Source organism: Miniopterus schreibersii (assembly GCF_964146895.1).
Source record: "Miniopterus schreibersii genome assembly, chromosome: 11".
Lineage (NCBI taxonomy): Eukaryota > Metazoa > Chordata > Mammalia > Chiroptera > Miniopteridae > Miniopterus > Miniopterus schreibersii.
Genome location: NC_138111.1, coordinates 5,718,010 through 5,738,458, shown reverse-complemented (window position 1 = coordinate 5,738,458; position 20,449 = coordinate 5,718,010). Strand labels below are relative to the sequence as shown.

At 56.8% G+C, this 20,449-nt stretch overlaps 1 protein-coding gene across 4 annotated transcripts in view; it reads left to right on the top strand.

The window, feature by feature from the left end:
- STXBP1 (syntaxin binding protein 1) overlaps window positions 1-20,449 on the top strand; it is a 49,046-nt gene that overhangs the window by 25,150 nt on the left and 3,447 nt on the right. The window contains exons 7-19 of one of the 4 annotated variants that reach the window (XM_081151448.1): window positions 1,359-1,507; window positions 2,124-2,208; window positions 2,878-3,008; window positions 4,037-4,144; window positions 5,071-5,131; window positions 6,436-6,501; window positions 7,614-7,694; window positions 9,519-9,657; window positions 10,286-10,395; window positions 11,629-11,730; window positions 13,318-13,403; window positions 14,613-14,767; window positions 16,289-16,414. In XM_081151448.1, the coding sequence (XP_081007574.1) occupies window positions 1,359-1,507; window positions 2,124-2,208; window positions 2,878-3,008; window positions 4,037-4,144; window positions 5,071-5,131; window positions 6,436-6,501; window positions 7,614-7,694; window positions 9,519-9,657; window positions 10,286-10,395; window positions 11,629-11,730; window positions 13,318-13,403; window positions 14,613-14,767; window positions 16,289-16,398 (1,383 nt within the window). In that variant the 3' untranslated portion in view covers window positions 16,399-16,414. Of the gene's footprint in view, window positions 1-1,358; window positions 1,508-2,123; window positions 2,209-2,877; window positions 3,009-4,036; window positions 4,145-5,070; window positions 5,132-6,435; window positions 6,502-7,613; window positions 7,695-9,518; window positions 9,658-10,285; window positions 10,396-11,628; window positions 11,731-11,853; window positions 12,643-13,317; window positions 13,404-14,612; window positions 14,768-16,288; window positions 16,415-20,449 lie in introns of those variants that run through there. The other 3 variants (XM_081151445.1, XM_081151447.1, XM_081151446.1) reach the window with 3 other exon arrangements.

Below are 20,449 nucleotides of genomic sequence, written 5' to 3'. Positions count from 1 at the left end.
CGAGGTAGCCAGTCCAGAACGGGCGTGGAGGGAGAGATGGGAAGGGCTCAGACAACACCCACCTGCTGCGAGGGGACTGTTTCTGTGTAGAGATAACCGCAGCCTGTCATGTGCTGAGAGAACAGATGGTGGCCTTCGTCATTAGCCGTTAACGCTTCCAGTGCCAGGGGCCGCGGCGGCCAACCGCCCCCTTGGAAAAACACAGTAAAGGCTGTTAAGCCAGTAAAGGTGACGCCGGTCGTGAGCCTACAAAATTTCATCTTAGTAGTTTAAGATTTGTTCAAATGTCTTCTCCTAGCAAACAAAATAACAGGGTGTCTATGCATTTTGTAGAGATAAAAGAATGATTGTGGCCTAAGGAATCTTTATGGATCAGCTTCTAGACACCAAAGAGGGATGGAGCAAGGACATTCAAAGACGGTCTCTTTCCCGGCTCCCTTGGCCCCGAGCCTGTTCCCAGCCCCAAGTCAGGACATTGTTCCCTCTGCGTGAGCCCTGTCACCACCTGGATTGAACAAAATCCAACTTTAGCCTGTTCAAACATATCGTATTTCATAGGTTTTTTAAAAAGTAATAACTTTAAAAAAACAAAAACAACCCTCAGTTTTTCTAGATGATCGAGGTTGTTTACGTAAATGAGATTCTGAGAGAACACTGCTGGCTGGTAGGCTCGGTAGTTTCAGGGAAAACTTTAAACTTCTGGAGCTCTCCAAAGAAAAAGAAACGCAAAAAGAAAAATAGAACGTGCTCCTGAGGATACGGAGTTATTAAATCGAAAAGCTCCACTGTTTGCACAGTCACAGCACAATTTCTAGCTTATCTCTTATTTACTTAAACCTGTAATGGCCTCTGAGGTCTGACACCAGCCTCCTCTCCTGCTCTCCTCCTGGTCCCCTCCTTGTTCGTCAGACACGCCTGCCTCAGGGCCTTGGCACCAGCCATTCCCTCCAGGTGGAAGTCCTCCCGCTGGTGAGAAACTCCAAACCCCATTCAAACCGTTCGGATGCCACCCTCTCCAGGAGGCCTTGTCCTCCCTGTCCTGCCCTCCCGGGTGTTCTCTCCCTGCTCTATTATTTTCTCACACACTTACCAGTTTCTCACATGAACTTAATTTCATTGTGTTTGTTGTTTGTTTATCGTCTGCCTTCCCCTGACACACTCCACGAGGATGGTCATGTTTTGGTCACTAATAGTCGCCGTGCTTAGCGCAGTGCCTGGCCCAGCAGACACCCAGCACATATTTGAAGACAAATGAAAACATGTGCTGTAGACGCGCTCCCAGGGTTGGAGAGGATTCTGACAGTTCAGCATTCTGGATGCACACACCATACATGTGTATATTTTTGCCGCCTCCTCAGGTGTATTCCCTGGACTCGGCTGACTCTTTCCAGAGCTTCTACAGTCCCCACAAAGCTCAGATGAAGAATCCTATCCTAGAGCGCCTGGCAGAGCAGATCGCAACGCTCTGTGCCACCCTGAAGGAGTACCCGGCCGTGCGGTATCGGGGGTGAGGCCTCTCACCGCGGGAGGAACGCCCCAGCAGCGGGCCTCCCTCGGTTACTGGTGTTCCCTCGCAAAAGCCTGGGGGAAGCCAAGAAAGGGGGGCCGAGGCCCCGTCTCCGGACAGAGTAGCGGCAGATTGGACTTCGTTCGTGGCAGGGCTGGGGCTGGGAACAGAGCTGTTCAGCCCTGAGCCTGGCCGGCGGCAGGCGGCGGCCACACACTGTACACAGTTGGGAGGGGCCCCGGAAATGCTGTCAGGCTTGGCCGCGGGGTAAGGTTCAGGGCTTCTCACTTCCAGCAAGACAAGACCCAAGGGGGTTTGAATTGAGGGAAGTGAGAGTCAGGTGGGTCAGGCTCGGGCCCGGTCGTGGGAAGACGACGGATGGTCAGGGCCCTCTGCTGACCGTGGTGGTTTATCCGCAGCAGTTTGGAAAGACTACCTCGGTTTGCACTTCAGCAGTTCAAAAGGAAGGAACTAGAGAATCACTTATTTATGTCCCAGGCACTGAGCTAAATCTTTTATTGTTTGTCCTTTATATGCAAAGATGTTCTTGTAAAAGAACAGCGCCCTTTGCCCCGCCCGCTGCCCTCTGAGCCCGTCCCCCTCTGCCCTCTGCCAGGGAGTACAAGGACAACGCTCTGCTGGCCCAGCTCATCCAGGACAAGCTCGACGCCTACAAAGCGGATGACCCCACCATGGGCGAGGTGAGTCGGGGGGGGGGGGCTGCGGGAGTGGCAGGCCCGGGGACAGCTCGGGGCGCGGAGCATGCGTGCTGTGAGTGCCGCGCCTCTGCTCGCGGGCCTCTGGCAGCGTGCTCAGGCCCTGGGCAGGCCGCTTGAGAGTCTGTCCGGTGTGGCCGGGGTCACCGACGCGTTTCTGTTCTCCGGGACTTCCCAGAGCGGGCACTGAAAGGCCTGCGTCCCGGGAACCCCTCAGCAGTACAGTGTCCACCCCAGAAGATGGGCCTTGTTCCGATTTCACTAGTTTGCACGTGTACCCGTGTGTGTCGGTTCTGTTTGATTGTGTCACGTGCATAGATTCGTGAAGCCCCTACTGCAGTCAGGCCAGAGTTCCTTATTACCTCGGTTTTAAAACCACGAGGCCCGGGTCCTGGGAGCCCCCTCGGTCCCAGGCAGACTGGGTGAGCTCACCCTGGACCCGGCCACAGCTTCAGATCTGCTTCCAGGGGCCTCGCCCTGAAGGAGAAACGCTGGCCCCTCTCTCGCGGTGTTTGCCGGTGTTCTTGTCGAGCAGTTAGTGGCCTGCACTCAGTGCTGCTTTGTAGGCTCTGCCTCCCGCACAGAGGGCCAGGCTGGCTGCGGGCGGGACGGCCGTGCGTGAGCGGCTTGGGAGACCCCCCTTCCTCCCCCTAGGGCCCAGACAAGGCGCGCTCCCAGCTCCTGATCCTGGACCGCGGCTTCGACCCCAGCTCCCCGGTGCTTCATGAACTGACCTTCCAGGCCATGAGTTACGATCTGCTGCCCATTGAAAATGACGTGTACAAGTAAGTGTCCACGCCCCGGAGGGCCTGCAGCGTTGCACACGAACCAGACACGCCTCTAGCTTAAGGGAAAGGGTGTCGTTAGCCCTAGGAAAAGTGGGGTGTCGTTAGCCCTAGGAAAAGTGGTGCACCGATCGTCTTGCCAGTAAGCCTGCAAGCTCTCCTGTCAGTTCCCAGAATCCACGTGGCGTTTCTAGCCAGGAGCCCGGGCCTGGCGAGGGGAGGGGGGGACCGGAGTCCACAGCTCATGCACCTCGTCTGCAGCCTGCTCGGGCGTGTCAGCATGTCACCTTGGGCCTGTGTGCATGCCTTATTCAGAGTTGGATCTTCTTACGTATAGGTCATCAACTGTGACGACACGTGTAGCCACAGGAGTTTCTTGCTGAACTTCGTTTGCAGGGGAGCTGTTTTCTTCATTATAGACATTTTTCTTGGTAGCAACCATTAGAAACTCAGTTTCTAAAAACTGATTTTTATTTCGTGGAAACAGACTATGTTGTTCTCACGTCGTTTACTTTACAACATCGACCATAAAGGTAGTGGTTTCAAAATGAAGGTTCTAAAAATACGCGTGTCTCCGCTCTTTTCCCGTTGGCACCTGTGATTCTTGCCTGCCTGAGAGGCTCGTGATTTCCCAGGTAGGCGCAGGCTGAAAGATGTTAGGCTCCCCACATTTGAGGGTGGTACCCAGTCCTTTCTGAGAGAGGGTCAAAGTGTCGTCTTGGTCCCTTATAAGTAACTCTGAACCCCCCTGTAACCTGACTTCACACCCTGGACCGTGTGGCTCAGGTGGTGCTCGCATCAGCTGACCCTGAAGAATCTAAACCAAACGTCAAGTCCGTTGACCTTGATCAGAGCTCCGGGCCTCCTGCCCAGGGAATTGAGCCGTTAGTGCCCATCCCGCGGACATCAGGTGGCCGCGGGGCTGGTGAAATCGTTCATGCAGGCGTCTGTCGGCTGAGGGCGGTGAGCTCCTGTCTGTTACAGACCAGGGGGGACTCGCATGAATTGTGTGGGGGCCTCCCCTCTAGGTACGAGACGAGCGGCATCGGAGAGGCGCGGGTGAAGGAGGTGCTTCTGGATGAAGACGACGACCTCTGGATCACGCTGCGCCACAAGCACATCGCAGAGGTGTCCCAGTAAGAGCCCCTTCCCTGGCCCTCCCCCGGTGACGACGTTTCTCCCAGGGTGGTTCCCGGGCGGCTGGGGCGGCTCCTCCGTGGGTGGAATCGCTGCCCCAGCAGAGTCGCCAGCATGTGAACCTGTGACGATAAACCGTCCGGATCTCTGAGCTGGGGCTCCACCGACTTCAGGAAGTTAGAAAATCCTTTCTGTTAGGGGGGCTTTCGGGTTTTTGGAAAGCATTTGTAGCTCTCAGCAAAATGCTTTATAAACGCTAAACACGCAAAATCAGTTTGCTCCGTTGAAAGGTACAGACGCCCCTACTTGCAGGTCTCTTTAGTGGAGCTGGCGTGTAATCTTCCTCTCCTGTGGTCACACCGGAAAATTCTGAGCAGGAACTGATGCCTCTATACAGAGAACCTACTTAGCTCTGGACATGTTTCCAAATGTTTCCAATATCTAAACATTGTTATAAGACCTCTAAACAATTCTGTTTTTGCAGAAGGACACACCCAGGAAATTCACGAGGAAGGGAGAAAATAGCCTTGGGTAGATAGCGCTGCCCTTCAGAAGGGTCTCCGCACTTTCGGGGTCACTCAACCTTAGAAAATACTGATTCACAATCCCAGTATTTAAGTCGATCTGTGAAGTAAACACATGCTTTGTTGTACGAATGTGTATGTTTGCAGCATATACAGAAACATAAATCTGAAAAGGCAGGAGTAAAATAAACATAAATAGAGGTCCTAGTATTTTCTTCTCTCCTCTCGAATCATCTCGTGCACCCCACTCTGGAGACCCTGGCTTAGAATACTGGCTAGAAAAACAATGTATCGCTCGGAAAATCACTGCGATGGTACCTTACGGCAGGAAAAGTAACATTTTCCTGAAGGAAGAATCTTGCGCGGTTCCTGAAGCTCAGCTGCCGCCTTCTGTCTTCCAGGGAAGTCACCCGTTCTCTGAAGGACTTTTCTTCTAGCAAGAGAATGAACACCGGAGAGAAGGTAACCCCGTGCTGGTGCCCGGGGCCCCCGGCTGACCCCTGCTTTCTGTCCGGGAGCCGGGAGACACCGCCCGGGCGTCAGGCTGGGGAGTTGGGGTCACGGTGCTCCCCTCATCCGTGAGCCTGTTGTCTCATGTTTGTACTCAACACTGAGATCCGGAGCCCATCTTTTGATATTTATAGAGAGTTTCTCTGTGTTTCTCTGAGGATCTGTATTTGCTGTTGGGATCGTGATTCCTTTTAAGCCGGAAGAACCGAGAAAGCTCTTTCAGCTTGTGGAGGAGTTAGGGGGTTTTCACGACCTAGCTTTCCCGGCCTCGCCTTCTCCGGGCCGTATATCGGAGGTGGCTCGCCCAGCTCAGTCGAGGGAGACGCAGCTCCGGTTGCGGCACCCCCTTTCCTGAAGCCGTGTATGGACCTCCCGTTCCCGGGAGCGTCAGCCCACCTGCCCACCCGTCTTCCAGCACCCGGGCCATCAGGCCCCGGAGCCTCTCGGGTCTCCCCATCTCCCTCCTTCCTGACCCTCCGCCTTGCTCCAGCCACACTGAGCTGCTTACCTGGGCCTTGCCTTGTGAAGTCCTGGTCCTTCGCTCAGGTGTCATTTGTTGGGGGGAGCTGGGACCTTCCCCTCGCCTCCCCGGACGACCGAAGGGCCTCAGCTCTGTGCGCCCACACCGACGGCCTCAGCACAAGCCACTCGTTCGGATGGCTCCTCTGCTAGACAGTTCCTTCAAGGCAGAAATCATTGATTTTTTTTTTTTTTGTCCTTGTATCTCCAGCACCGAAAAGCGTCTGGCATGTAGTAGTAATTCAATAAATCTGTGTTGGATAAATGAGTGGGCTTAGGTGTGTCACACAGAGAGTAAGCAGCCCCCTTTCTCCTCCGGATGCGGGTTCCAGCCCCTTTCGCCTTCTGCCTACCGCCCACCTGTCTGCACAGCTGCAGGCTTTCTGCTGTGAACTTGATGCAGGGAGGCAGCGCATGGGAGCAAAGGTGCTCTTCCCCGGCGAGAATTATGCTCTTGGCAACTTTCTAGCCCAGTAAATAAAACATAATTGCTGGACTTCAGAGTTCAGTTCTCCACCTATAAGACCGTCATGCTATTTGGGTCAATAATTTTTTGAGCAGAGGCCGGGCTCTCTGAACACACACGATCTTGCGTTTAACGGATTCACTTAGAAAGCCACAGACGCACGTGGGGATTCGGGTGCCGGCTGCCGTCCTGTCTTGCACCCACCACACTTGCACAGCCTCTTAGATCGGGGCCCTGGGCGTGAGACCCTATGCTTTCCTTTCCCTTACAGACCACCATGCGGGACCTGTCCCAGATGCTGAAGAAAATGCCCCAGTACCAGAAAGAGCTCAGCAAGGTATGGTATCCAAAGGGATCCACTCGGATCGCGCGTAAACAGCTTCCGAAAGACGCCTCCAAGTCCCGGCTCGCTGACCGACTCGTTCACACCCACGGGTTCCCAGGCATCTTCAGTTTTCATTAGACAGAGGGACGGCTGGGCTAGACACTGATTTCCTGACTGTCCCCCGCTCCCTCTTTCCTCTGTATTCTTCCTGTTCCTCTTGTCATGGGCCTCGCCGCAGGGCTGCCTGAGCGTCCTCGTGACGTGCCAGCTGGCTTCCCCAGAGCGAGTGACCCGGGAGGGAGAGCGCGAAGGAAGTCACAGTGCCCTTCCCGTCCCGATCTGGGATGTCGCACCTCACTTCCTCCACACTGTTTGTTAGAAACGGGTCACTGACCAGCCCACACGCAGGGGGAGAGGAGCTAAGCTCCCCCTCCTGGAGGGGTAATATCAGAGCTAAGCTCCCCCTCCTGGAGGGGTAATATCAGAGCTAAGCTCCCCCTCCTGGAGGGGTAATATCAGAGCTAAGCTCCCCCGCCTGGAGGGGTAATATCAGAGCTAAGCTCCCCCTCCTGGAGGGGTAATATCAGAGCTAAGCTCCCCCTCCTGGAGGGGTAATATCAGAGCTAAGCTCCCCCGCCTGGAGGGTAATATCAGAGCTAAGCTCCCCCTCCTGGAGGGGTAATATCAGAGCTAAGCTCCCCCGCCTGGAGGGTAATATCAGAGCTAAGCTCCCCCTCCTGGAGGGGTAATATCAGAGCTAAGCTCCCCCTCCTGGAGGGGTAATATCAGAGCTAAGCTCCCCCTCCTGGAGGGGTAATATCAGAGCTAAGCTCCCCCGCCTGGAGGGTAATATCAGAGGGTTTGTGGACACGGCGGGAAGCCATCACACCGCCCCACCCCACGAAGGAGCCCTCCTTCCTCTGGACTCCTTTAGAACGCGGCTTGTCCATCTCCCCTGACACAGGTCCCTGCCTTGTGCCTGTGTGCTGGCCTGCGCACGTTTCCCCTCCCTCATGAGGCCGGAGACTCCTTGGCGACTAGCCCAGTGCCCATACACCATAGTGCCGGGTAGATGCCGCACGCGTGCGAGTAACTCCTTGGTCACCGACTCTGCTTTTTCCTAGTACTCGACCCACCTGCACCTGGCCGAGGACTGCATGAAGCATTACCAAGGCACCGTGGATAAGCTGTGCCGCGTGGAGCAGGTAGGGCCTTTCCCTCCTCCCCCCGCCGCGCCCACTCACCGGCTGAATGTGACCTCTGACCTTGAACGTCCCGCAGAGTCATGGGGAACAGAGATGGGGAAGCCTGCTAGCTCGCGTGGTCTCGCCTCCCTGGAGCCAGGGCCGCACCACCCTCACTGGTAGGGGCCGGAGTGGCCTGGCGTGCTGTGCCGTTTGGAGTCTGCATGTGTGGCTTTCCAGAGGCGCCGAGCCCTCCGTGGACGGGCTGGCTGAACTCTATACCTGAACGTATCTCCCCCTGCTGTGGCCACACCAGCACCGGGGATCTCAGGGGTGCCAGAGGATGGTGCACTTGCAGGCCGGAAATCTGCCCCTGGCCTCGCTGATCACAGTTAGCACCGTAGGCTCAGAGTTTGGGATCTGAGTTCTGTCTCTGTCACGGATTTGTTTGCTGTGCCCATTTCTCTATTTTCCTCACCTGCCGGGGAAACGCAATGCCGCCATGACTTCCAGGGTGGAGCGTGGAGCTGGCACCGCATTCCCCAAGTGTGGCAGCCTTACTCAGCTAGGGTCAGCTGCTCAGGGGAGAGGGCACTGAATGATGCCGAAGCCTCGGCGGAAGGTCCCTTTCCACAGAAAAACGGCTCTAGTTCTCAGTGAGAAGCTGAGATTTAAATGTTTGACTTGATGTGATAGGCTCGGCTTAGGTCTGTCGGGCCTGTCCCCAGTCATTGCCTCTCCTAGTGGAAGCGGCCCCGCTAAAACCCATCAATTTCACAGGTGAACTTGGCTCCAAAAGAACTTCACCGTCCAGACAATGGGTTATCTCCCAGATCAGTAAAAATGCAGTCGGGATTAATCCTTGGAAGTTAAATTGTTTCAGAAGTGCTCAATAGTATCTATTGGATTGGTTACATTTAATTTGAGTTTGGAGAGTGTTGGAATCAGGTCGTGCTGAACAAGCGTCGGTGAGGCCGGCGGTGCGACCGAGAGGTGAAGGCCTAGGAGAGGTGCCGGGCCTTCCTCCCACCCAGACGGGGAAGTGGCCACTAACTCGAGTCGTAATTCTTATGAACTCCTGGGATCTCGAGAGAAAAAAGGGGACCTGCAGGCAGCCTCTGGAAGAGCCACAGAGGAAGCCGCAGCCTCTGGTCTCTGAGAACAAGGCCGAATGGTTCTCCATGGGCGGGGGCTGCCAGGCCGCTTGCTCTGGCCTCTGGAGAACGGGGCTGACTCGCCTGAGCTAAAGGGGGGTCGGTAGACTGTGCCCCCTTCACTCTCCTTCACCTTCAGTTCCTTTGCCAGCCCTTCTCCCCTCCTTCTCCCGCAGTTGGATCTGCAGGTTTGGGAGCCTGTTCCCTTTTCCTCCTTACGCTAGAAATGGTTGGGAGATTAAAAACAGACTAAAAACCGGAGTAGATAAATCTCAGGAAGCGTGTCCTCCAGCGCCCGGGCAGCCGGCCGGGCAGCCGCCCCTCACAGCGCCAAGGCCTGTCCCCTGTGGGAGGCGTCCCTCCGAGCCCCGGCCCCTCAGCTGGGCTCGTGTCTCTCCCGAGATGACCTGCCAGGGTCGGAGCTTTCCCTGGGGACCTGGCACAGGTCCGCGGGCACCTGCCCAAAGGGAACGGCCGACCTCTGAACAAAGTGGAACCGGGAGCCTTTTCTCACGGATGCTCTGGAAATCGGTGCTCGTGGCACCGGTGTGGGCCCCGGGCGTTGTGAGAGTAGCAGTTCCTGTGTAAGACGCCCCGGTCCAGGCACGAACCCGGCCACGCACAGACCAGCAGTTCTCTAATAGCTGCCGCCTGCCCAGGCTGTCACCAGAAAACGGTCTGTTTTCCCCAGGACCTGGCCATGGGCACGGATGCCGAGGGCGAGAAGATCAAGGACCCCATGAGAGCCATCGTCCCCATTCTGCTCGACGCGAACGTCAGCACCTACGACAAAATCCGCATCATCCTGCTGTACATCTTTCTGAAGAACGGTAGGGGCGGGTGGGGAGGGGGCCCCTGGGGGAGAAAGTTGGGGGCGCAGCTTTGTGGGGGGGAGGCGCTGCCGGGGGAGCAAGCGCGGCGGGACAGCTATGTCGGACAGGAAAGGGCTTGAACAAGATCCTAGGGGCTCTGACGTCCGGGGAAATGTCATGGGGGCAAATCCGTTTCCACGGGGGCCTGTGTCCCCCAGTGGTTCAGGGTCAACCAGTGGGATGGGGCGTGGAGCCGAGGGCGGGGCGGGGGAGCAAGGAGAGCTTCATGGCCCCTCCGTTAGGGCCCGGCTGCCAGAGACTTTGAACTTGCGTGGCGCTGGTAATCTGGGCCTTTAAATAACTGATTCTTACCCGCATCATAGTGCCCGTAAGTGTCCCTTGTGCAACACGCTGGGCACAGAGGCTTCTTGTCCACGTTGCCTTTGCTGGGGCCCAGAGTACCCGTGGGAGCAGGAGACCGAGGGAGACAGACCATGGGGGCGGTTGCTGATGTCACAGCCGGGGAGGGAGGGGTGGAGTCCCGGTCATCTCACGGTGGAGCAGGGGAACCCCCGATGCTGAGGAGGGGCCCTGCGTGTGCGCCGGGCAGCGGTGGCCGTGGTGACCCGGTCTCCCTCCCTCTCAGGCATCACTGAGGAAAACCTGAACAAGCTGATCCAGCACGCGCAGATCCCCCCCGAGGACAGCGAGATCATCACCAACATGGCGCACCTGGGCGTGCCCATCGTCACGGACGTAAGCGGCCGCCCGCCTGTGGCACAGGGAGGCAGAGGGAAGCGGGGGGCCCTTCCTCCTCGCCCCCGTGCGTGAGGAGGCCTGTCAGACGCGCTCCACGCTGAGAAAGGCAGACGGGCAGGCCCTGAGCACTAGACGCGGAGGGGGAAGTAAGTAGAGGCCTAGAGCCCGGAGCCGGCCGTGCACCCCGGGCAAGCGCAGCCACCGGAGCCCAGCTGTGCGTGAAGCGGCCCCCCAGGAGTCGCACCAGCTTCCTCAGGCTGGTCGGGCTCTGCCCCTGGGCGCCCAGGCGCGGCTGCTCCTGCACAGTCCACGCGGCCTCCGCAGTTTTGCCGCTTTAGTCGTCTGCGCCGGGGCTGGTTCAGCACCGAGTCAGGGCAGCCTGCCTGGGCGGCCCGGCCACGCGGCGGGACGGGGCTCCGGTGAGGAAGCGGCCTGAGCGCCCTTCAGAGCACCCGCAGGAGCCCCGCGGGCAGGGACCCCGCTGCGCTGCTTCCTGTAGGCGGTCGGCTCACGCAGCAGCGCTGATCACGCCAGAGCTGCAGATCCCCTCCCTCCTTTTGGTGTCTTAGAGCCAAAAACTTCGTTCCAGAGCCCCCAGGCCAGAGACCTGTACCTGGCATGTTCAGACCCCTGTTCATAAGAGGGACCGAGTGAGAATGGAGGTGATTCCTTCAGTACGTCCTGTGCTGTGGAAGCAAAATCCAGGAATAAGTCACACCCAGAGCAGTGTTTTCCCCTGTAACCAATTGATAGCAAACTATTGTTTTAACTTCTGGGGTTGTTGTTTTTTTTTATTTGACCCACATTTGCCATTTTTCATGGCTTTAAAAAACCAAGTTTGGCCCTGGCCAGTGTGGCTCAGTAGCTTGGGCTACGTCCCAAGCACCAAAAGGCTGCCCGTTAAATTTCCAGTCGGGCATATGCCCGGGTTGCAGGCTCGCTCCCTGGGCGCTCGCTCTCACATCACTGTTTCTCCCTCTCTCCCTCTATCATCCTCTCTCTAAGGATCAATTAAAAATATTTTTTTAAAGAAGATTTAAAAAAAAAAAAAAAAAAAGAACGAAGTTTGCTCCAGGTTCCTAAAAGGGGCACTTTTTGGCTTTTCCGGGGAAAACGCCCCCACTCATTAGCCTGTGCCCAGGCGGCCTCTCTGAAGGGAGTCCCTGGGGAGAGCTCCCAGAGGCCGGCCGGGCGGCCCTGACTCCGTCCGACCCGTGTGTTTGCGTTCAGTCCACGCTGCGCCGCAGGAGCAAGCCGGAGCGCAAGGAGCGCATCAGCGAGCAGACCTACCAGCTCTCCCGGTGGACCCCCGTTATTAAAGACATCATGGAGGTCAGTGACCGGGGTGGGCGGGGGTGGAGAGCGACAGGGCCCAGGGCTCTTCGCTTGAAGGCCCAGATGCCCCCAGCCTCACCGGCTATCGGGTGGTGGTGACACCGAAGGACTCGCATCCAGGTCTCCAGAGCTCTCAGGCCTCACAGCTGGTCTTGTCCCGCGGGCTTACGAAGAGCAGTCCCAGGAGACTGCCAGGGGCCGATCCCCGAGATCCTGTGATCCGGCCCCCGTTAGAGACCCCTCGGTGGTACTACACCCAGAGGAACCAAACGTCAGCAGCATCGGGACTTCCGATGAGTAGCGAGTTCCACGCCGAGGCGTGGGTGTGCCACACGGACACCTCTGCGTGTGCGAAAGGGCCTCCGGAATGTGACCCCAGCCTGCCCCCGTCTCCCACTCGGCTCCCCATGCCAACCAGAGACCCTGCCAAGCATATTTCTGCCTCCGTTCAAACCCATCCCTCCTCTGGAATGTTCTCGCTCCCCTTCCCACTTCCTGAATCCTGCCTCCTCCAGAGTCCCCATCGGGTCTCACTGTTCCACACACCACCCACAGCCTGACACCCGCAGCCTGACACCCGTCCGACAGAGGCCTCCCCTGGGCTCCTGTAGCCCAGGGCAGGGAGGCTCTTTGCATATGCATGCGCTTGGTGTTGGGGTCATCTTTTTATACCTCGGTCCTGTGCCCTCAACTGACACGCCCCCTGGCCCCGTGCTTTGTGCATAGTAGGTGTTGCATATTTGTAAGGCGTCCTGTCCCTCTCACCTCTTCTTGTAGATCAGGGAAGCCCTGCATGGAATCCCACCCCCTAGATCCCTGGGGCAGGATTGGAGATATGAAGAGACTTAATTCATAGCAGACCAGGTGTTCCTCCTGAGTTGTACGTTAAAATAAATACATTTTAATCATATACAGTGAGTCAGCTTCCTATTTTTAAAACTCACAAACCAAAAGGATGGGTGAACACGAGACATCTAGAAACCAGTTACGTTTCTGTGCTTGCTGCAGTAGACAAGCCAGCCCCTGTCTCATTCCCTCCTTTGTTCCCGGCTCGCTTTTCCTGCCCCTCCTTCCCAGTCCCCCAAGGAGACGTGCGTAGGCTTCGCAGGGTAGCTGTTAGGGGGAGTGTCGACTTCTAGGCAGCGGGAGGTGCGGAGCTGGGATCCACCCACCAGATAATTAGCCCCTTGGAAAACGGGGAGGAAGGCTTTTCCTGCCTGAGAGACCGCCCCTGCCTGGGTTCTTCAACGCTGATGGTTAGTGTCAGGAGTTTATTAGACAGAATACAGCACAGTCTCACGTGGAATGTAAAAGAGGGAGAAAAAAGGAATTGATTGGAAGGGAAGCACGAAAAATCAATGCAATTTTTTAAACTTCTCTAAAGAGCAGACCTACAGACTAATCTCGTGGTTCCGGCGCATCGTGGCCACACCGAGTGCTGCCCTGGGCCATGGCGGGGTTCTGGTTGTTGCAAATCGGCCATGGTGTTCGCTGACTGACTTGTTGGAACTGTCCAACCTGGCCTCCCCTCAGCCCTTTTCCTTTTCAAGTGGCAGCCCTAACGTCGGTCTCTTTTCTTTCCAGGACACCATTGAGGACAAACTCGATACCAAGCACTACCCGTATATCTCCACCCGCTCCTCTGCCTCCTTCAGCACCACCGCTGTCAGGTGAGAACCTGAGCAGGTCGGGGGCAGTAAGTGGGCCTGGCTCTGGCTGGAGGTCAGCCACACACGGTCCTGTTGTGACCCGTGAGAGCCCGGCGCTGTGCTCGTCACGGCCAGGTGCGGGCCAGTCCACAGCGCTGGCCCGTGAGGCCCTCGCCCTCTGGCTTCTGTTCCTCTGCGACTCATCCCTCACCCCTCCCTTCTGTCGCTCCACTTCAGGTAGCCAGCCTCCTTGCTCTTTCTTGAACTGCCAGGCTTGCTTCTGCTTCAGGACCTTTGCACTTGCTTTCCTGTCTGCCTGAAATGGTCTGTTTCTAGAAACATCTGCATGGCTCCCCTCTTATCTCCTTTAGGTCTTGAATCAAGTATTTCCCTTTCCGACCTTCCCCAGACACCCTGTTTATAATTACAGTACATCAGTGCTCCCAGAAGTATTTATTTATTTTTTAAAATATACCTTTATTGATTTCAGAGAGAGGAAGGGGGAGAGAGAGGTAGAAACAATCAGTGATGAGAGAATCATTGATGGGCTGCCTCCTGCACGCCCCTGACTGGGGATCGAGCCTGCAACCCGGGCATGTGCCCTGACCGGGAATCGAACTGCGATCTCCTGGCTCCCAGGTCGATGCTCAACTGCTGAGCCTCGTTGGCCGGGCCTCAGATCCATTCTTGACGGCAAAGTGGATGCCTTGTGTTTACTGGGTTTCTGCCATGTGCCTGGTGACGCTCAGACATTTGTCAGTTTCGAGATGAGAGTAGACAGCGATCTGTCCCCGGTTCTCCACTCTGTGCTCTTGGTCGCCCATGGCGCCTGCAAGGTCTGTTTCTGGAAGCTCTTCCTCTCGGTGTGGGGCAGCCCCGGCCCAGGTTTGTGCACTGAAGCCAGGCCTTCGACTCTGTCATCCCTGCTCGCTGCCAGCAGTGTCCCAGACAAGCCTAGAAACGTGCAGCCAGGGGTAGACTCCTGAGTGCACATGCCCGGCGGAGCTGCGGAGCTTAACCCGTCGAACTGTAAGGCCAGCCTGAGCCTTGGCTGCCTACCCGGTTCCGAGAGACTGACAGGTCACAGCAGGGGACACAGCGCTCGGGGCAGGCGCTGCGGTTCATTCACACTCACTGCGCATCTACTCTGCCACTGTATAGACGAACGTGTAGCGAGTCGCGGGGATGCGGAGTGCAGGTGAGCGTCATTAATCTCTCTCTCCCCCCCAGCGCCCGCTACGGGCACTGGCATAAGAACAAGGCCCCGGGCGAGTACCGCAGCGGCCCCCGCCTCATCATTTTCATCCTGGGCGGCGTGAGCCTGAGCGAGATGCGCTGCGCCTATGAGGTGACGCAGGCCAACGGCAAGTGGGAGGTGCTGATAGGTGAGTGCGCCCGCTCTCTGGAGGGAGGGGGCTGCTTCTCCGCACTCCGGCTCCATTCCATGCTTCGGTGTTTCATTCTGTCCTGGACTCTCCACCGCCCCTGCCGGGCGCCGTCTCTAGGCCTGTTCGTGGAGGGCAGAGCTGAGGGGCGAGGGCGCCTTCCTCGCGCCTGCACCGCCTCGACGGGAGGCGGCTGCATGCGGTGGGAAGGGCCGGGGCAGGCTCATGGCCAGGCCCGCTTTCCGCTCTGCCACTGCCCCGTGGGTCACCTGGGCCACATGCCCCACCTCTCCAGGCTGCCATCTCCTTACCCAACCAAATGGGGTTCAGGGCGCCCCCTAGAGCCTCAAACTATGCCCGCAGTGGGGCTCCTCCGTGTGCTGCCCTGGGCCTCATGCCCGCGGTGCTCGGGAAGGCAAACCCTGACCCCCCTTACCTCTCGGTTGGAGGTGGACAGACACGTATGCGAGCGGATGCTGCCGAAACATCAGCCCGACCCGCTGGACTCTGCTAGGGGTCCCCCCGGCCCGGCCCCACTACTTTCTGGTCAGCCCCATGCTTTCTGGGATTTCCGGATGGTTTTCCAGAGGAAAGGGAGCCACCCAAGGGCTGACTCAGTGGAGTACGGGGGTTCCTGGGAGCTCCTTTCCATGCGTGCAGGAGCGCCCCTGACTCCTAGGGCTGGGAGAGAAAGGGGCCCGAGGAAAACCCTGCTTTCTCCGGATGTTTGCTCCTCCGTTTTGTTATGGGAAAGATGGGCTATAGCGGCGCTTGCCCGGTGCCTCCTGACAGTAATTGGCAAGAGGCTGTCAGCACGTAGAGCCCTGGCCGGGCCGTGTCCTCTCCTTAGCTCCATAAGACACGTCAGTTTTCTGCCCCTCCTCGGAGTGAGAAGTCACAGTGCCCCCGGCTCTCAGACGGCGCAGGTGCTACACACCAGCCCATGGGCTCGCTCCTGGCGTGTCCAGGCGGCCTGGCCCTGCCAGCTGCCTTCTGGATGCCACCGTTCAGGGGCAGATTAGACATCCTCCCTCCCTTCCCCGCTCCCTGAAGTTTTCCCGGTCTGGTCGCCATTCTCCCTGTGTCTCCCTGTCTTCCCTTTTGTCATGTGGCCCCCGTGATGAAGCTCTGTTCCCTGCTCGCGTAACTGCTGCATGTGTGTGTTGGATAATTCTTAGCTCAGACACAGCTTTCCCGGGCAGAGGCTGTCAGAGCCGGGCCTGGGGGTAAATCCCCATCTTCAGCTTCGGCCCTGACCGGCTGGGAGGGGCCCCGTTGGGAGGGGGTGGCCGAGGCAGGTAAGGTGGCCCACAGATTCCCCGAGGGGCCTGGCTCCGCCCGCCTGCCCGCCTGTGCGTGGCCCCCCTGCTCCGTGCATGCGGCCCCCTCGGTGCGTGTGCATGTGTGCGCGGGCCCCTCGCTTCCTCATACCTCACTGGCTGCTAACACGTAGGCCTAAGTTGGCATGTTCCTGTGACGTACCTTTGTTCAAGCAGTCAGCTGGCCTCTGTTCTCCCGCAGGTTCTACTCATATTCTTACTCCCACCAAATTTCTCATGGACCTGAGACACCCCGACTTCAGGGAGTCCTCTAGGGTATCTTTTGAGGATCAGGCTCCAACAATGGAGTGAGAGCCAAAGAAACAAAGTAAAAGCAGCTTATTACAGAAAAGAAACTCTTCCGCTCCGAAGGGTTTTCTTTGATTATTCCGTCACTCTTTTTCTTTCTCCCTTTTGAGTTTGTTTGTTTGATTTCCTTTAACAAGAAAATGCTTGCAGTTCACACCGATTGAAAATGTGTCCGATGCGGCCCTCACGCCCCCGCCGCGTGGCAGGCCCAGGCCTCAGGCTCGCCCAGGCCTCAGGCTCGCCCAGGCCTCAGGGTTTCCTGCTGCTCAGTCCGGCAGCTGCAGCCCCCAGGGTTTTAAACAGTGAGAATGATGCTCCGAGCAGCCCTCCCATTCTGCCCAGGCTGCTTCCCGAGGGGCTGGAAGTGGAGGGATGCCAGAGGTGCGGCGCCCGAGCCTGCTGGCTCAGGGACGAGCTGTGGGCACAGGAAGGGAGCACACGGTGTCCTGGCTGGGACGCGGTGCGGGAGCTTGAGAGCGAGGCCGGCCGTGTCGGGAAGGCAGGACTCAGCGCGGCCGCCCCGGGCACCCCGTCGCGGGGGAGGCTCTGCGGAGAGCATCAGAACAGGCTCCAAGTCAGTGGTAGTTGGGCATGTAAACCCCACTTTCCTGGGACAGGCGCTTGTCCCGAGGAGCAGTTTCTAAGCGGTGATGGGTTCACAAGGCACCGCGCGCTTGGTGAGCTCCAGCCACCCACGGGGAGAGCTCGTGTGTCATGTTCCTCTGGGGAACCGGCACTGTCGGTCATTTGCTCTTTCAGTGCTTTTTATCTTAAATCTCCCGTGAGCCTTTCAGGAGCTGAGTAATCTCGGCCTCCTCTCCCGCTGGGGCCTCTCGGTCCGGCCTGGGAGCCTTTAGGCAGAAACCCGCTCCTCCCTCCCGCCGCACTGGACCGTCTCGGTTGCCCAGGAACCGCTGTCTGTCGGGCAGATGGCCCGGGTTTTATTCCTGTTCTCATTCCCTCCCCTCCTGCCGTCCTCCGCGTGTGCCGGGCGCGCCCTCGGGGGCGCCTGCGGGCAGACTGGCATGGGCGGCGCTGTGCTGAGGCCAGTTTGTGCGCCGGACTTCATATAGTCCATTGACAGTGGACCCTAAAAATGCCCTTCCCTGGGTCCGGCGAGTCTCAGAACGTGAGTCACCTCTGAATGTGAGTCATTTCCACGGACTGGGCCACGGTGCTCGGAACACAGGGAGGCTGGATCGTAGGTTCCAAGGCTCCTCCGAGCTCTGTTATTAATTCAGTAATTCAGACTGGCGACTCAAACCACGCAGCCCTCAAGGAATGGCCCCTCAGCACCTTAGCCAGGAAACCTTGGAAGGTGCTTATTCATGTGAGGGGAGTGTGCTCATCCCCAAAAGACTTGCTCTAAAGGTCAGACCTTTTATCTCCTTTATTTCCTGCCAGGGCATTAGTGAGGTGAGAAATAGCAAGTGGCTGTGAGCCAGGCTATGTGCCCCAGTGACTCTGGGGCTGGCTATGGCCCCGGGTGCCTCCCATTCTCCCAGGCTGCTTCCCAATGAAAGCCAAGCCTGGGGGCAGTGAATCAACAGTCATTATGTAGAAGCGCCTGGTAGCTTGGTAGTCAGAGATATCCAGTACTATGCGCAGGTGGGAGGTGGATAGGTGGCATTATTTATTGATTTTGAGAGAGAGAAACAAATTTTTGTTGCTCCACTTATTTATGCATTTGTTGGTTGATTCTTGTGCACGCCCCGACCAGAGCAACCTTGGCATATCAGGATGGTGCTCTAACCGGTCAGGCTGCAATATGTATTTTAAGACTCCGAGAAAGCAGACGTTGAGACTGCAGCAGTGGCAGACCCCTTGCAGGGTCTGAAAGAATCATACGCGCAGGTCCCGGGGCTCCTGCGAGGACTCACTATGGGTTCCCTGTTTCAGAAGGAGCCTCTCCTTCCCTGACTGGCTTCCCTTGTCTTAGGTTTGACCAGCAGAGAGGGTCTAAGCTGCCATCAGAGCAAAGGGAGCACAGACTGGTTGTACGTTTGTGGCTCTGAAATGCTTTGTTGGATTTTAGAGAGTCAGGGAAAAGCGAGGCCCAAGCCTAACACCAGGGAGGTCAGAAAGGAGATTAAAAGCTGATTTGCCTCTTCTGTCATGATTTCCAGATGACCAAAGACTAGGACTGTGCAGAGCACTAGAGAGCAGGGGCCGTCTCCTCCCCAGTTTGGTATTTGCAGGAATGTAGCTTTTAAGAGCTGGTGAGTTTTCCCGCTCAGCAGTCAACAAGTGTCCCCAACAGGCCTCGTGCGTGGGTCCCAGTGCGAGGCTTTTTCTCCTGGAGCTGAGGCCAGCTCCCCAGTCTGCGTTCAAGGGAGCAGGTATGGTGACTGTAGGGCAGATACCACCAAGCCTCATCTTAATCCCCTCTGGTCACTCATCTCTTAAGATCATCTAAGAAATGAAATCTGTTGATTAGATCTTCACCTCTACACTCTGGGTGGTTTTTGAAAGTCCTGACCATTGGGGATTTCCAGAGGCTGTCAGAAGCCAATGAGAGAGGACTGGAAGGCTGGATGAGGCCCATTAGATGGCACGTACACTTGGGAGGAAGTTTTTGGTTTTTTATATTGAATGTTTTGCTTTAATCCAGATTGAGGTCAGACAAGTTTCCTTTTTTAGTGGGACTGAGGTTTCAATCTGGATTCAGAGCCCACCCATTGCCCAGCTGCCATTTAAGCACTCACTTGTCCCTCCCCTCCCAGGGCCAGGAGGTCACAGGGTGCCCAGAATTAAGACCAGTGGCATGGCTTCTGGGCTTCACTCTCCCATCTAGATGCAGGGAGGGCCATAGCACTGTTTCCTAAACCTGCCATTGAAGAAAGAAGGGCTTTGTCCCAGTAGACCTCGCTGTGTCTGGCCCACAGCATCGTCACTTGGATGACTTTGTTCTTGGAGACCACCGTTCACATTTGTCAATGTAGAGTAAGAGGGACCCTCAGAGCAGTGGAACCCGCTTACTGTTCTAGAGGGCCTACGTGGCCAGCTGCCTGTGGGTTAAAAATGAGAACATTTGTGCCCTGCTGGTGGGGCTCAGTGGTCGAGCATTGACCCATGAACCAAGAGGTCACAAGTTCAATTCCCAGTCAGGGTACATGCCCCAGGTTGCGGGCTCGATCCCCAGTGGGGGGAGTGCAGGAGGCAGCCAATCAATGTTTCTATCTCTCTATCCCTCTCCCTGTCGCTCTAAAATCAATTTTAAAAATTTTTTTAAAAAGAGAACATTTGCAAAATGTGCTTTAAACTTACCCCACTCTATTAGCAGTATTTATGGTGGTGGAAAGCCTGACCAAGGTATTAAAACAATAGGTGATTAGGTGTCAAGAATTGGCTCTCAGGTGATTCAGATTAACACCAGCGGCTCTGGGTCCTTTAGAGACCAGGCGAGACAGCACCCAGGAACAGGCCTGGCACAGAGTCCTGGAGGCTGCACTGTTTGTCCAGTGCTCTTGGTCCTGGGTTTTCTTCTTTCAAAGACTGAGAACACCAGGTGGTCAGTGATCAGACAATATCAAAAAATTCTAGAGCATGGACTCCTTACCCTCTTTTTGGCCTCCCCCAAATCCTGAACTTGCAAGTCAGCAAGAGTAGGGGAGCACTTTGGGGTGGGCACCTGATCAGAGGCCACTCTTGATTGCTCCTCTCGCTCGAGTCGGCCTTGTTTCCCGGGACCAGTGGATGGCCAGGGAGGGGCGTTAGGGACGGTTGTCTCTGGCATGTGCACTGCTGTCTCACCCTGGGAAGACCCTGAGCACACCCTGCACCCAGAACCCAGTGCTGTCTTTCAGGGTGTAGACACACAGACCGTGTCGATTGAGATTGGGAGGCCCTCACTCTCACAATGGTTCACTGTTAAGAATCTGGTAGCATTTATGTCCTGCTTCTCCATTTGTAGACAGCCTTCGACTTCCTTTAGGACTTGTAGGAAGATTGGTAAGGCCAAAGAATGAGTGTACTTTGGGGGAATAACGCCCAGGGACGCACTGCTGAAACCCGTGTGTCATTTGCAGAAGGAGCCTCGGGAGTGCAGAATCAT